Here is a 16370-nt window from a genome sequence, read left to right as displayed (position 1 = left end):
CCAATTATAATTTAAAAATATCAAAGAATAAAACTAAAATTTTAGCATTTAAAGGACATGATTCCTTAAGAGCAAAAATAGTAATTGATAATACAATTTTAGAGCAAGTGAATAGTTTTAAATATTTAGGTTTAACTTATCCTATATTCAAAGTGAATATATTAATGACAAAATAAATACATTTAATCTGATGTGTGGCACTATTAAAATAACCCTTAAAAATACGATGATAGAAACAAAAATGAAATTTTATAAAGTAATGGCTGTTCCTATATTAATGTATGGATCAGAATGTTAGACGATCACCAAGAGACAAGAACAAAGATTGGAAGCAATAGAGATGAGATTTCTAAGAAATATAGCAGGATATACTCCACTAGATAAAAAACGAAATGAAGTTATAAGAAAAGAATTAAATATTTTCAAACTGACTGATCGAATAGTTAAATATAGGAACGCCTGGAAACTACATATTGATAGAATGCCAGAAGAAAGATTTCCAAAACTGCTGTTAAATTATAGACCTCATGGAAAGAGAAATATTGGACGCCCACACAGAAGATGGACTGAACAATTTTAACAATTCTAGCTTTCATGAAACCGGAAGAGCCTATGGCTTAATCCTTGTATGGCGATGATGATATTATGACGTAATTAGTAAGGTGCACATAATTGAGTCGCTCTAGAATCAAACTGCACTTTATCAAAAAATCTGATTTGTCACAAAAGGAAAAAAAAAAACTATTGCAGTTAGACTCCAAACAGTGATTTTACTACTAAAGTCAAGGCAGATAAATTACAGTTTGACTCCAGTTTATCACATTTCCTGTAATAATTCTGCACTGAAACATACCATAATCTCATGTTTCATAAATTGGGAGAAGCGCAGTTTGATTCTGGGCGACTCAATTCTATGAACTCACCGCTAACATTCCAGGCACCCTCAATTTGATATGCAGATGTAGCCGCCCCGAACATGAACCCCTCAGGAAAAGTGTAGTTAAGATTTTCCTCGCTCTGGTCCCCCAGAACGTGCCCTTTCAGGGACAGAACCATGATGGCGATGAAACTATACATTGCCATGGTTACGACTTCGGCCCTGTGTCGTGAGTGGAGCACAGCTTAAGGCGAGCATATAATTATATAGAATAGGAAGTTCTCATGCCATTGAAAAACGGTATCGCTTAATGACGTATTTTACAAGGGAAATAATGTCACAACTTATTACAATAATAGTTCAAGTTTGCTACACTTACGTTTCACCAAGTCATGTGCATTTGCTGTACCGTTAACATTATATTTTATTACCCACAAAGAAATTACAGGATACTGATAAACAATAGAATCAGTTGTTGTCCGTCCCAGTTGTTCGTTATTATCACAAAGTTGGACAATTTGAGAAGTAATTTGTAAGCAAAAATTCTAATAATTTGTATTCCTTTCCACTTAAAGCATACCCACAGTGTTCTGTTCCTATGCCCTTATTATTTATGTATTTATCTATTTATTAATAATTTATTTTTATATATTTATCCTAATCTATTTATAATGTTTTATTTTATTTACTCATTTATGTATTCTCCATTTATTTATTTTGTTATCGATGGCGGGCTTATGTGAGGGCGGCAATGAACATGCGGGTTCCTTAAAAGCCATTTGTAAGTAAGTAAGTTATGTATGTTATTTATTTTATTTTATTCATTATTATCCTACGAAGTAATTTTTAAGCAATTCTAATAATTTGTATTCCTTTGCACTTAAACGAGCGTTAGCGAAAATGCTATCGTGCGCCGAGCCACTGTGTAACCTGCAACGTGCATAGCACCTATGGAGGGAGGCGGACACCCGAAGGGGAAGTGAAGCAACTGTCTGACTTATTAACGGATTTTCATTTTCCTTACGTCAAGCACTTAAATATAATTTTATACAGTATAAGGCTACAAACTAATGTTTAGTACGTGTAACGAAGAAAGAAATGAATAATAAATTAATATCACAACCTAAAATTAACTGTCTTCAGAATGTCTCCGCGACAAAGTTTCAAAATCAGGAATTATGTCACTTACTGCCAGTCGTAATTGATCACGAAGGTATGTCTGTCAGTCGTGATCTAAATTTGGTTTTTACTATTTTAATTGTTGAAAATTATTTTTCACAAACGTAAGTTGTAGCGAACATGGCTTCAACAGAGCAAGCGAAAGAACGAAGCTTCGGATATTTATTTTTTGGCAAAGATTTGAAAGTTCAACACTTGTCAAGTCCTTACATCTAGCTTTCATTTGACATCACATAGTAAATCAGTGAGTTCAAATTGAAGAGCTAACCGCATTATTCGTACATCTGCTGAAAAAGGGTCGACTTACAGAGATGATGATGATGATGATAATGATGATGATGATGATGATGACAACAACAACAAGATAATTTGTAGAAACAAAAGCCGCCCTAAATAAGGGTTCGCTAGATCGGCCTACTAATCAATTCATAACGAATAATAAGTAAACAAAACAATTTTGTGACACTTGGAAAGAAAAAGAAAAAACATTAAGATAAGAAAACGTAGGAAATCATTTACAATATAAATTTTGTTGGGTACAAATGATTACTAATTATAGCTAAGGATGATTTTAACATCAATCGTTGCATCAGAAATTTTATATTGTTTCAGTTGATTTAAAGTTTCACGTGGGATCGTGCCACGGGCACCGAACATGAGCCCAAAAACTGTCAAATGTGTGATGTGGTATTGTGCTCCAAGATGCTGACAACAAGGCTCATATATGACTTAACCTTTTAATGTTTCATCAGTAACATGTAGTAACTCATAATGCCGTTTTATGTTATACAACCGTTTTCCTCGTAATACTTGTGAACAAATCATACATTTAATATTCTCATCATATTGACAGCAAAAAAAATGCGTCCTCCCATCCTACTTGGAACTTTCGTACATGGTTTCGAGAGAGACATATGCCATTGGCAGGTCAGAGACAAATACAAATGGAACGGAGTTTGACTCCAGTGAGTGAGAGAGTGGGGGTTGGCGGAGGTTAGAAGCAAGCGAAATGCACAGCTATCACTGCGAGCCACAATGTCTCGCGAGTCACGTTCTCGTCACGGCTGACTTGAACCATACCCGCAGTGTTGTCTTTGGACGCCCATATTCATAATTTATCTATTTATTAGTCATGTATTTATTTTTATATATTCATCCTCATTAATTTATTTCATATATGTTTTATATAGTGTCCATATTTATTGATATGTTTGTAAAACACGTCATGAGGCAATACTGCTTAACAATGGCAGAAGGACTACTTCATGTTGTATATAATTATGTGATCGTCTTAAGCTGGACTTCGCTTCAGGTAGACGGGCGAACTAACTAGAACAATCCGCCAGTGACTTTTACATCATTTCAAACTGAAGTGACGTCATTTGAATATGGTTTGCATACTGCAAAACTCTTAATAATAAGAAATCATAATAGTTGATCTTGTTTTATTGCAAACTCCGCTACTCTTGCCTACGATATCTTGAATGCGTCTGGACGATAAAAGCTGATTACAATACAAGTGAGTGTAGCTATTAAAATGTCCTGCAACCCTTAATATGTAGCGGTGTTATCTGAGTTCCTACCCGGTTCTTGATCGCAGCTAAGCTCTGACAGGAAAAGTGGGTGTTAAAGAAGTACAGGAACATCATTTTATTTTTACTTGCATTTTAATTGTACCTGCATTTCTGAATGTACTTCATTCCCACCCCTTCACTAATGTCCTTGCTCCCGTCAGACACACAAACTTACGGCTGCTGTTGCATTCGAATCTTCAAGCAGTGAAGTAAACACTGCAGTGTATAGTGTGTTTCATAAATATGATGCGTTTTCTATAGAAGAAAGAACCTATATTAATAATATCGTACTAAAAAATTATATTCAAGAAACGATAAATTCAATTTCAGAGAATATGCTTCAAAATGTTTTTAATAATATGCGTAAAGAATTGAAGCCTGCATTGTAATGAACGGCAACCATTTTCAGCAACTTGTTTAAAAATTCAGATTAGCTTATTTTGAATTGAGGTGGCTAGAAGCAAAGGAATGTTAGTGACATTTGTAATAACATGAGTTAAGTGCATCCAGTGTAAGCTAAAGTATCTAAAATTTTAGTGGCAAAGGGATATTTTAATCGCATCACATATTAAAATTTAAATAAAAATTTCACCGATTTTACGAAAGCTTAAATATTTAAACCCCATTTTCTCAAAAGAAACTTAAGTGCACTTAACGCCCTTTACTTATGACCCCCTCAATTTAAATGCACTCTCTATATTGTATGTTAACATCAATAATTAATATGCTAAATACAGTAGACATTGCATAACGAACATTGCCACCTGAAAAGTTGAGTTTTTGAAAAAAAAATGTTACTACTCTGCTGTACTTTGATAAATTCCGTAAAAGTGGTGATCAAATTGAAAATTGTAATATCGTATTTCCCTACAACATAAATGGATACACTACTTTTCTGTCCTCCTATACCTAGTAAAATGATTTGTTTACATATTGCACTAGTAACATCAAACTCCTGTAATGGAAGGGGGCAACAGTTTTTCCGAGTATAGCCAGGTTAATGTTAAAAATGTTGGTAAAAATTAAGTGATGTCCCTGTATTTCAGTGCATGTGCAACTACAGGGACATCATTTGATTTTTACTTCAATTTTTATTGTGTCTGAGTTTTTTAATGTACTTCACTCCCACCCCTTCTACTAATGAAGTTCAACCGTCCTCCACACAGATCCAAGACCGCATATACAGTCATAGTAGCCTTACGGTCATAGTAAACAGTACGTTCCAAAAATATGTTCGCGTTTTCCAGTGACAAAAGGGCTTTCCATATTGCATCATTTTCGCACAGGTACTGTCGTCCGTTTGCCTACGTCGCATTCCGATTTTCCCCACCAGCTGCTATTCGCCTCTCTGTAAAGGCTAGTGGCTAGCCTGTCTTAGCTCTTTTCTGAGAACATTAATTTCTGTTAGGAATTGGACGTCTACGTAATATTATACCCATACAACTGTTTAAAATAACTTAAATAAAAGGGCCTCGTTAAGTAATTAGCTGTCACGTGATTTCCTTCCTTTCTACGATCCTGCGACATAACCACTTGGACGGACAGTCCGAGTAATTTTATCTTTTCGGATCGAGCAGAAGTGAAGATTGAATTTGCAGTACGTAAGGTACTCCTTTACAGAGTAGATACAGAATTATTTCAACATGAGTTACTAGTACGAAGGACGAAACTGGTAATTGGAATTACACACATTAGAACTGAAGCCTGTATCGAAATGAAAGGCCACCATTTTCGAAAATGTGTTTAAATATCCATATTATGATTATTTTTCAATTTAACTTCATTCTCTATATTGTACGCTAATGTGCTGTAGACAGTATAATATACACTGCATAATGAATAAGTCCGGATGGATAGCTCAGTTCGTGAGTAAAAACACTCATTGTTAATACTGTACTGTATTTTGATTAAAGAAAAACCTAATGAAAATTATCAAACTATAAAACGTGATATTTCCTAGTTTACGTAAATGGATGAACTACTTTTCTTCCCTCCTATACCTGGTAAAGTGATTCATTTGTATATTACGCCAGTATCATCGAACTCCAGTCGTGGAAGGGAGTAGCAAACGGTGTTTCCGGTTCTTAATCGTTGATCCAAAGGTATAGCCAGGTTAATATTAAAATGTTATTGAAAATAAAATGATGTCCCTGTATATATTAACATCACTTAAAATTTCGAACTGCCAGTGCTTCATTATTGAATTTTTTTTAGTAGGAATCCTATTTTATCAAGAGCAATTAGTTTATCCCTCTTCATAGCAAAGTTACGGCCATTTCATAAATTATTATATCTTAGAAAGTAGTAAACAAAATGGTAATGACCAGGCTTAAGAGTTCTTAAGCAGTTAGCATAAAGTTGTCTTCACTCACAACATTACGTCAGTACTAAGAATTCAAACATGGAGTGTATGAGTGATTGACGGGCACGTAATCAAGTAAACAAGGGCGAATAGTGTGTACAGTCGAGTTAATAAACAACAGATAAATATTATTACTATCAACTACCCATATACTAAATGGTACCACAACTTTACATATTTGGTATGGACTTATTTGCAACAAATGCAATACATGAATGAATGTATATACAGGGACATCATTTTATTTTTACTTCAATTTTTATTGTACCTGAGTTTTTGCATGTACTTCACTCCCACCCCATCTACTAATGAAGTTCAACCGTCCTCCACACAGATCCAACCGCATATACAGTAGCCTTACGGTCATAGTAAACAATACGTACCAAAAATATGTTCGCGATTTTCCAGTGACGAAAGAGCTGTCAATATTGAATCATTTTCGCACAGGTACTGTCGTCCATTTGCCTACGTCGCATCCCGGTTTCCCCCACCATCTCTTATTCGCCAGCTAGTGGCTGGGCTGTCTAGCTCTTTTCTGAGAACATTAATTTCTGTCAGGAATTGGACGTCTACGTAGTATTATGCAACTGTTTAAAATAACTTAAATAATAAAAGGGCCTCGTTAAGGTATTAACTGTCACGTGATTTCCTCCCTTTCTACGACATAACCACTTGGACGGACAGTAGATAGTATGTCTGAGTAATTTTACCTTTTCAGATCGGGCAGAATTGAAGATTGAATTTACAGTACGTAAAGTACTCTTTTATAGAGTAGGTACAGAATTATTTCAACATGAGTTACTGACACGAAGTACGAACCTGGTAATTGGAATTACAACACAGTAGTCTACGTGGTACAGTCATTAAGTTCTGACACTGACGCCTGAAGGGTAGGCACCCACAAGAATCTGGATGTCTCAGAAGATGCCGCGTGATACGGCGTACACTTAAACAGATCGACATCCTCCCTTAATACAGTCGCCGTTGGCCGCTATGCACGTCTGCCAACGTTGGTGTAGCTGCTGGAAGCACCGCTGAAAGATGTTGGCAGGAAGATGCCGTACGGCTTCTCTTGTGGCAGTCATGACCTTTTCGGCCGCATAAAAATTACGCCCTCGTAGGATTGATTTCATGAGGGAAAAGAGAAAAAAAATCGCATGGTGCGAGATCAGGTGAGTACGGAGGGTGTGGCAAAACAGCGACCTGTTGCCTTGCAAGTTCCTCATGGACAAGGATGGAGCGATGTGCAGGGGCGTTGTCGTGTAGCAACAGCCAATTCTTCCTATGCCAAAGCTCAGGACGCTTACGACGAATTGAATTGCTTAAACGGCCAAGAATCTCTTTGTAGAGGATCTTGTCTACAGTTGCACCTTGTGGGATGAATTCTATGTGAACAATTCCATTTGAATAAAAAAAAACTGTTAAAGCATCACCTTGCCTTTTGACCTGTCTTGTTGCGGATTTTTCTGTGGTGGAAATAATGGCGTTTTCCAGGTGGCGGATTGTCGCTTCAGTTACGGATCGTAAAGGAAACACCATGTTTCGTCTCCAGTTATGATCGGTTATAGCAGTTTCGCCTAATTTCTGACAGAACGTGACGTTTGCCCGTTGCTCAAACTGCAACATACTCGAGTTCCGACGCGCGCATTCAAATCACCGTCACAACAAAGACCGTAGTTCTGCTTACAGTGCATGTACTCAACTGTCTCTTGTTGGGTCGAGAGACTAACTGACGAGGTATCATACCATGGCGCCACCTATGCGCTATAGTGCACCACAACGCCACTATGCGCTCAGTATTAGAACTTAATGACTGTACCACGTATAGTGCGATAATATGCACATTAGAACTGAAGCCTGTATCGAAATGAACGGCCACCATTTTCAAAAATGTGTTTAAACATCCATATTATGATTATTTTTAAATTTAACTTCATTCTCTATATTGTACGCTAATGTGCTGTAGACAGTAACATACACTGCATAATGAATACGTCCGCATGGACAGCTCAGTTCGTGAGTAAAAGCACTCATTGTTAATAATGTACTGTATTTTGATTAAACAAAAACCTAATGAAAATGATCAAACTCAAAAGCGCAATATTTCCTAGTTTACGTAAATGGATGAACTAATTACTTTTCTTCCCTCCTATACATAGTAAAGTGATTTGTTTGTATATTACTTGAGTATCGTCGAACTCCAGTCGTGGAAAGGGGTAGCAAACGGCGTTGATCCAGAGGTATAGGCAAGTTGATATTAAAAATGTTAGTAAAAATAAAATGATGTCCCTGTATTTATCTTTAAGCAATATATCTTTCGGTGAGACGGCACTTCACATTAGTAGTATCCAGTGTCGTCTCACCGTTTTACACGCCTCTCGTACAAGTCAATTCGGACATTACTTATTTTTAATTTATTGTTGCAATTCTTCCACTAGTCTTTTCTTGTCTTTCATCAATTATTCCTCTACTTTACTCCTAACCCATCATTATACCAAAAGTACTGTAACCCCCCTCACTCTACATCTCTGATTATTTGCACTTTTCACTACTCCCTTCTCCACATAGCTACTTTTTAGGTCTTAGTTTTCTTTTCTCTCGATTTTTCCCCTCCACACCATTTCCTTAAGTCATACTGTTTTTTCACCTTGTTTTCCCCTCTTCCTTCATCACTGTTCCCTGAACTATCTCCTATTTGCGTTACTCTACTTCTCGTCAGCCTCGATTTAGATCTTAGTTCCTTCACCCGCTTCGGAATTGCTCCCATCTGATGTCCACTGTTTCCATTCGCTTGCATTGAGGTCTTGTTCTGCTGAGCTTGCTGAATACCAGTTCGCGTCACTCCTGTTTCTTCTTCAGTTGACGTCACTGCCTTCTTTCCGGAAATTTTCGCTGAGTTTGATACGTTTACAATTGACTCGCGTACACTCACCATACTTTTGCCACTAACCTCGCCTTTAGATACAATAGTCTTGATTTTTTCTTTCAAAATGTTTATGTTCCTTTCCTTTTCTTCTGAGTCTACGATCGGTTCCTTTAACGTTACTAAGCACTCGTCTACACTAAAAACCAAATTGTTTATCTTAATTTTGTCCTTGATGAGTTTCGCGAATTGTCCATTCCTTCGTGCTGCTTTAAGAAAAGGGATTAAAACTCGTCTTCTACTTCTCACTTCGTCATCTATTCTAATCGTAATGCAATATATACGAGTACAATATATACGAGTACAATACCTGGATTTTTGTTATTTCTTTAACGGAATATCAACCCGTACCATCATGTGGTGCAAGTCTGAAAAAAATTCGGATTGTTTGCTTGGATTTGCGGTAGAGGGCATTATTCCTTCCTGCGTTCGCTTGAATTTATTCACGATGTCTTTTACCAGGCAATGCTGTTCAGTATTAAATATGTTGTTCCGGCTTATTACTGAATTACACAGTTTGCATTCTATCATATAGCCTTAATATGGAAATAATTAGGACCGAATTCCTCAGCATATTGCTGTATTGTTTTATATTTTGATTTGTAGTTCTGCTTGTACATTAGAACCTTTCTCTACCAGTAGAGTACGAGACACGGAAGAACCTTCACTTGAGGACAGTTTGATTGCAAACGTCAACGGATTGTGCAAGGGGGGGGGGATTGTAGGCTGCGACGTCGCTGTGTATGGTCCAGTAACAACACAACTTCATATCCTATCATTTCGTGTTTAGTGCTTAAGAACCCCTAAGGCTAGTAATGACTAGGGAGCGGATTCCTATGTAATTAAATATTCTTTTTGCGTGTGATAAAACACAATTAACAAAGTTAAAAATTCCGAACATCAAGTTTCAAGTTTAAAACACGAATTTTACTTCACATAAAAACATATATTTTCACAAAAAAATTATGTAAATACATATTTTCAGGAAATTTATTATAAACACATAAATCTTTGAGTTTTTTTACTTAAATAATTTGTTTACAAGAACTTTTAAATATTGTAAAACTAAATCAATTATATCACTCAGAAGTACGTTATCTTTAAGGAGCGGATTCCTATGTAATTAAATGTCATTTTTGCGTGTGATAAAACACAATTAACAAAGTTAAAAATTCCGATCATGAAGTTTCAAGTTTAAAACCCGAATTTTATTTCACATAAAAACACATATTTTCACAAAAAATTATGTAAATACATATTTTCAGGAAATCTATTATAAACACATAAATCTTGGAGTTTTTTAATTAAATAGTTTTTTACAAGAACTTTTAAACATTTTAAAACTAAATCAATTATGTAACTCAGAAGTACGTTATCTTTTTAAGAATTCTTGGTTGCTTCGTGTTTCTATGCGCTGTGTGGTGTATCCGTGATCCATTTTCGTAATAGTATCGCCTCAAGTTCTGAGAACTGCTAGGCAGCATATCAATGTTATTATTGCAGAATAAATTAACAAAGACAAGGAGGAGAGATCTTGCAACACATAATTAGGAATGTTTATTGTTGCTGAAGATGATTTCATTCCACGCTTTGTTTGTGAAACAACAAATAAGAGCTCGGGTATGAACATTATTTAATTTAAACAAATCTCTCGCCTCTCGCTCATGTCCATCAAGTAAGGCAATACGTCATGTTGTGATTCCCTAAGCTAAGTAAGGTATTTTTTTTATTTTTAGCGAATATTTTCGTACTTTTTAGCACATAAAAATAAATATATTTAAATTTTTAGCACATAAAAATCTGCCCTCTAGTAATGACTCTTAGGTACAGCAGCTTTAGAACAGAGGTAATATTTTACAGAAGACCACAGCGTGGGTTAGGATTGCGATGGACATTCCTATAAAAACATTTCAACACTACACTATAGCCTACATCGGTAACGGTCCTTTACAAACAAAAATTAGATAAGCTGCAAAGGAACACAAGCACTAGGCACGTGGTTTAACACTCAATACGATGAGAACTGGGAATGTTGTTGAGTTTGGCTGTTGAATTCATCATTAATTATTTAAATGGACGTACTGTTACAATTTGAATAAAATGTACAACTGTACATGGTAGCCAACTTTTACAAGTTGAACACATTAAATTCTACAATCAATTTATTACTCTAAACGTAAAAACAGTAAAATGATTTTTGATGCGTTTTTTAATATCATAATTCATTACGTAATTGCTTATTTCCTCCATTCTGATTTTCAGTTGGCAGAATTGTTGTCTATTTGATTTGCATAATTCATTTAAAGAAAAGTGTGATCCTGGATTTTGAGGCTCCCAGAGCAGAGACACCACTGGCTCCTGCCTAAATCAGGCCCTGGTGATGATTGTGACGAAGGAATGATGATTTTGATAGTATAGTAACAGTTTCTGTTTTCGAGGTGTTGTTGTGGTAGTGATGATTAAGATTGTAGTATCAAGGTTGATAGCCAGAGACCGGAAGTTTAGGCATTATGAATCATTAAAATGGGCAGGCAAAAGAAAGCATCATAAATATCTAAAATAGGCAGGGAAAAAGGCATTATAAATAGCTAAAATAGGCAGGAAAAAAGGCATTATAAATAGCTAAAATAGGCAGGAAAAAAGGCTTATAAATAGCTAAAATAGGCAGGCAAAAAGCATCATAAATAGCTAAAATAGGCAGGAAAAAAGGCATTATAAATAGCTAAAATAGGCAGGCAAAAAGGCATTATAAATAGCGAAAATAGGCAGGCAAAAAGGCATTATAAATAGCTAAAATAGGCAGGAAAAAAGGCATTATAAATAGCTAAAATAGGCAGGCAAAAAGGCATTATAAATAGCTAAAATAGGCAGGTAAAAAGGCATTATAAATAGCTAAAATAGGCAGGCAAAAAGGCATTATAAATAGCTAAAATAGGCAGGCAAAAAAGCATTATAAATAGCTAAAATAGGCAGGAAAAATGGCATTATAAATAGGGAAAATAGGCAGGCAAAAAGGCATTATAAATAGCTAAAATAGGCAGGCAAATAGGCATTATAAATAGCTCAAATAGGCAGGAAAAAAGGCATTATAAATAGCTAAAATAGGCAGGCAAAAAGCATCATAAATATCTAAAATAGGCAGGGAAAAAGGCATTATAAATAGCTAAAATAGGCAGGCAAAAAGGCATTATAAATAGCTAAAATAGGCAGGCAAATAGGCATTATAAATAGCTCAAATAGGCAGGAAAAAAGGCATTATAAATAGCTAAAATAGGCAGGCAAAAAAGCATCATAAATATCTAAAATAGGCAGGGAAAAAGGCATTATAAATAGCTAAAATAGGCAGGAAAAAAGGCATTATAAATAGCTAAAATAGGCAGGCAAAAAGGCATTATAAATAGCTAAAATAGGCAGGCAAATAGGCATTATAAATAGCTGAAATAGGCAGGAAAAAAGGAATTATAAATAGCTAAAATAGGCAGGAAAAAAGGCATTATAAATAGCTAAAATAGGCAGGCAAAAACGCATTATAAATAGCTAAAATAGGCAGGCAAAAAGGCATTATAAATAGCGAAAATAGGCAGGCTAAAAGGCATTATAAATAGCTAAAATAGGCAGGCAAAAAGGCATTATAAATAGCTAAAATAGGCAGGCAAAAAGGCATTATAAATAGCTAAAATAGGCAGGCAAAAAGGCATTATAAATAGCGAAAATAGGCAGGCTAAAAGGCATTATAAATAGCTAAAATAGGCAGGAAAAAAGGCATTATAAATAGCGAAAATAGGCAGGCAAAAAGGCATTATAAATAGCTAAAATAGGCAGGCAAATAGGCATTATAAATAGCTGAAATAGGCAGGAAAAAAGGAGTTATAAATAGCTAAAATAGGCAGGAAAAAAGGCATTATAAATAGCTAAAATAGGCAGGAAAAAAGGCATTATAAATAGCTAAAATAGACAGGCAAAAAAGCATCATAAATAGCTAAAATAGGCAGGGGAAAAGGCATTATAAATAGCTAAAATAGGCAGGAAAAAAGGCATTATAAATAGCTAAAATAGGCACGAAAAAAGGCATTATAAATAGCTAAAATAGGCAGGCAAAAAAGCATGATAAATAGCTAAAATAGGCAGGGAAAAAGGCATTATAAATAGCTAAAATAGGCAGGCAAAAAAGCATCATAAATAGCTAAAATAGGCAGGGAAAAAGGCATTATAAATAGCTAAAATAGGCAGGCAAAAAAGCATCATAAATAGCTAAAATAGGCAGGGAAAAAGGCATTATAAATAGCAAAAATAGGCAGGAAAAAAGGCATTATAAATAGCTAAAATAGGCAGGCAAAAAAGCATTATAAATAGCTAAAATAGGCAGGGAAAAAGGCATTATAAATAGCTAAAATAGGCAGGAAAAAAGGCATTATAAATAGCTAAAATACGCAATAAAAGGCAGTTACAAAAACCTTGTACTAGACCCACAACCTTGCACTTTCCACAAAAGGGATTTCGGCAGCAATAAAAGCTTTACATAAGTCGAATGCAAATTGAGATTTTCGACTCGATTTTGCAATTACTGTTGGAAGCAAAGAAATTTTCTTCCCAGTAGCCTTGGAAAGTGCGTTTTTGTGTTTGGTTGTACTGATATGTTGCGATATGAAATATTTAGCTAGCTACAACAACGTCGCAATGAAAACTGAAAGAAAAGTAACGTTAGACCCGCACTCATTGTTGCCTTGTCAAATAAACACAAGCGATAATTAAAACGCTCACTGTTATACATTTTTGCACTGCAGCACTCATTGTTGCAAAGAGAATATGAACTGACTGAAAGACAATAATATACATTCGGTGACGTCACTTTCATTGTAGTTGTTGTAGAAATAAATTAAAATATACCTGTAGGGAATTGTTAATAATAAATTAATAAATAATAGATAAATAATCAAATGAAGGCAAAAAAGCATTTATTTTGTAAATTAGGCATTAATATTAAAAAAAGGCAGAAAAGGGCAACATAAAACTGTGACATTTCAATCACAAAGGTATAATTCGTACAGATTTACTTTCAAAATGAAGATAGATTTAACACATTTAAAAAGGCATTCTGCCGAAGTTCTGGTCTCTGGTGATAGCATTGGTGATTGCGATTATTGTTTTGTTTTTGAGGCCATGGTGGTGATTGTAATGGTCATTATGTTAATAACGGTGTTTTGCTTGTTACCGTGGAACTTTCCTTGATGATTATTATGGTAACTGTGTCTGTAGTGACGATGGAACTGTTCATATTGATATCGAAGATGAAAAAAACTTATCTCCTTATGTAAAACTATGTCGAAAGTGTGATAATATAGCAGGCAATATTATTATCTATTCCATTACGTACAATGTTTGTTCGACTTGTCCTTCCCTGTCACTCTTTGCTGCTAGTAAAAAGGCTGTCGGTGTCAATATTTCTCCATACGTTATTGATCTCCTAAGCAAAGAAATTGTAGTTTTCAGTATTTTAATGAAATTAGTGATGGGGTGGTTATTGGCGAGATGAGGCCGAGAATTCACCGCGGGGGTCCAAATTACTGCCTAATAAATAATAGAATTTTCAAAGAAATATTATAATTATCCGAAATACTTCCTCTCACGTAACGAATTTGATTTTAGAACAAAAGATAATAGATTCCATTATCTTCTACCACCTTTCAGCCTATCCATGATGTAGATACTGTATCTGGCTTTACTTTTCTTGTGAAGAATTCGTTATTTTCTTTACAATCCGACGCGGTTTAAGAAATAGAGCGTGAGAGACAGAGTTCTTCCAATATAAGAATTAATGAAATGAATGCGTTAGTTTTAATAAGCGTTGCAATGGGAACCTTGATTAGTTTGTTTCCAAAACTTGCTATTTCACTTTGTTATTTATACGGGAAGAAGAAAAAAATGTTTGTTTTGAAATATACCAACAAATTTTAAAAAATGCGTCTTTATTCTTATCTTAAAGTTATTTTATACCATTTTAAATACTAAATGTATTAGAATACTTCATAGTTTGCCAACAATTTCTACATTAAAATGTAATATGATAGAAGGTTTTGGAACATAAGTTATATTTTTAAATATCATTTTTCAGTGGAAATTAGCAGGAATTGGAAAAAATAACTTTAGCGTTGGATTCAGAATGTAAGAAATATGTCTGTTATTGGATCAAAATCAATTTTTGAGCAAAATGACTGTTTTGGAAACGAAGTATTCAAATATTGATGGTAATAGTATAGGCATGCATATTAGTATAAAAGACTCAATAGAAATATTGCATAATCATTACATTTCATACAGTGACTAATCTCCTAGTTTCAGTGTTAATTTACAGTGTAATTTTTTATTATTTCTCTGATCTAATATTTATAAAATTGTTATATATTATTCCGGACGTTTATGGTCAACTGCAGAGGCGATCGCGAGTCCTGATATCAATAATTTTAATCCTTAGGACTATAAGCGACCATTCGGTAGTAAAGGCGACACATTTATCAACACTAATCTCACTAGAGGTTTTCATTTATCTAGAGAAAATCAAAACTCGATTGTGATTTAATTGACTATTACACGATTAGAAGAAAGTATATGAAGATTAGAAGTAATGAAGTACTCCAATACAATAAAATATTAATTGCCTTACGAAAATACAACTGTCTTCAAATGTATTATTGTACCATCTCAACATTACAAATATTACGCTAGATGCATACTAGATGGCAGTGTTGTGTTATGATTATGTAATGTTATCAGGTGTACCAACTATGGAATCTTCATTGAACTCTGTGGACGATTACTAGTCAAGAAGACTTTCAATTTCATTTTTATTAAAACAGTTGCATTCCACTTCAATTATTCGGATCCCAGTAATCAACGTCACTTGACAGATGATTTTCAATAAATCTTATTATTAAACAATCTCTGATACGTGACTATCCATAATATCATATAGCAGAAGCTATAACGTAACCTAAATAATATAAACAAGTGTTAGAAAAGTTTTAATTAGGGATGATGAAATAAATAAAAGTTTTAATTAACGATGATGACATAACAAATAAACATGAATAGATTTAAAAGAAATAATTATTGAAATTACAATTTTCAAATTTGAATGTTTTAGTGGTTGGCATTAGTGTTTTATATTAGACGTGTGCTCAAAAGAAGTGGAACTCGTTGATGTACATGGTTTATTCCTGAACTTATTCAGGATTTCCGAATGGTGCTCTTCATTTATTTGTAAATAGGATTTCAGGGAATATGCATAGCTATGACCAGTGATCTTTATTAATTCTTGTTCTTGAATGCCAATGCGAGTCATATTTGAAACTGCTATGCATCGATAGGAGTGGTTTCTAATTTTCTGTTTTTTTTTTTTTTTTTTTTTTTTTTGACGTCCAGACCAGCGCAGTTTGAAATGTTGGCAAACAAAGAAAC

The 16370-nt window shown here is 34.5% G+C and overlaps 1 protein-coding gene across 2 annotated transcripts in view; it reads right to left on the bottom strand.

Annotated features, from left to right (window-relative positions):
- The window catches only part of LOC138699428 (myrosinase 1-like), a 64276-nt gene that overhangs the window by 47059 nt on the left and 847 nt on the right, over window positions 1–16370 (bottom strand). The window contains exon 1 of one of the 2 annotated variants that reach the window (XM_069825288.1): window positions 924–1089. The exons of the other annotated variant lie outside the window; for it this stretch is intronic. Within the exon in view, the coding sequence (XP_069681389.1) occupies window positions 924–1083 (160 nt within the window). The 5' untranslated portion in view covers window positions 1084–1089. Of the gene's footprint in view, window positions 1–923; window positions 1090–16370 lie in introns of those variants that run through there. 2 annotated transcript variants of the gene reach the window in all.

Source organism: Periplaneta americana, chromosome 5, assembly GCF_040183065.1.
Source record: "Periplaneta americana isolate PAMFEO1 chromosome 5, P.americana_PAMFEO1_priV1, whole genome shotgun sequence".
NCBI lineage: Eukaryota > Metazoa > Arthropoda > Insecta > Blattodea > Blattidae > Periplaneta > Periplaneta americana.
The sequence above is the reverse complement of the archived record's forward strand: the minus strand, read 5'-3'. Positions and strand labels throughout refer to the sequence as shown.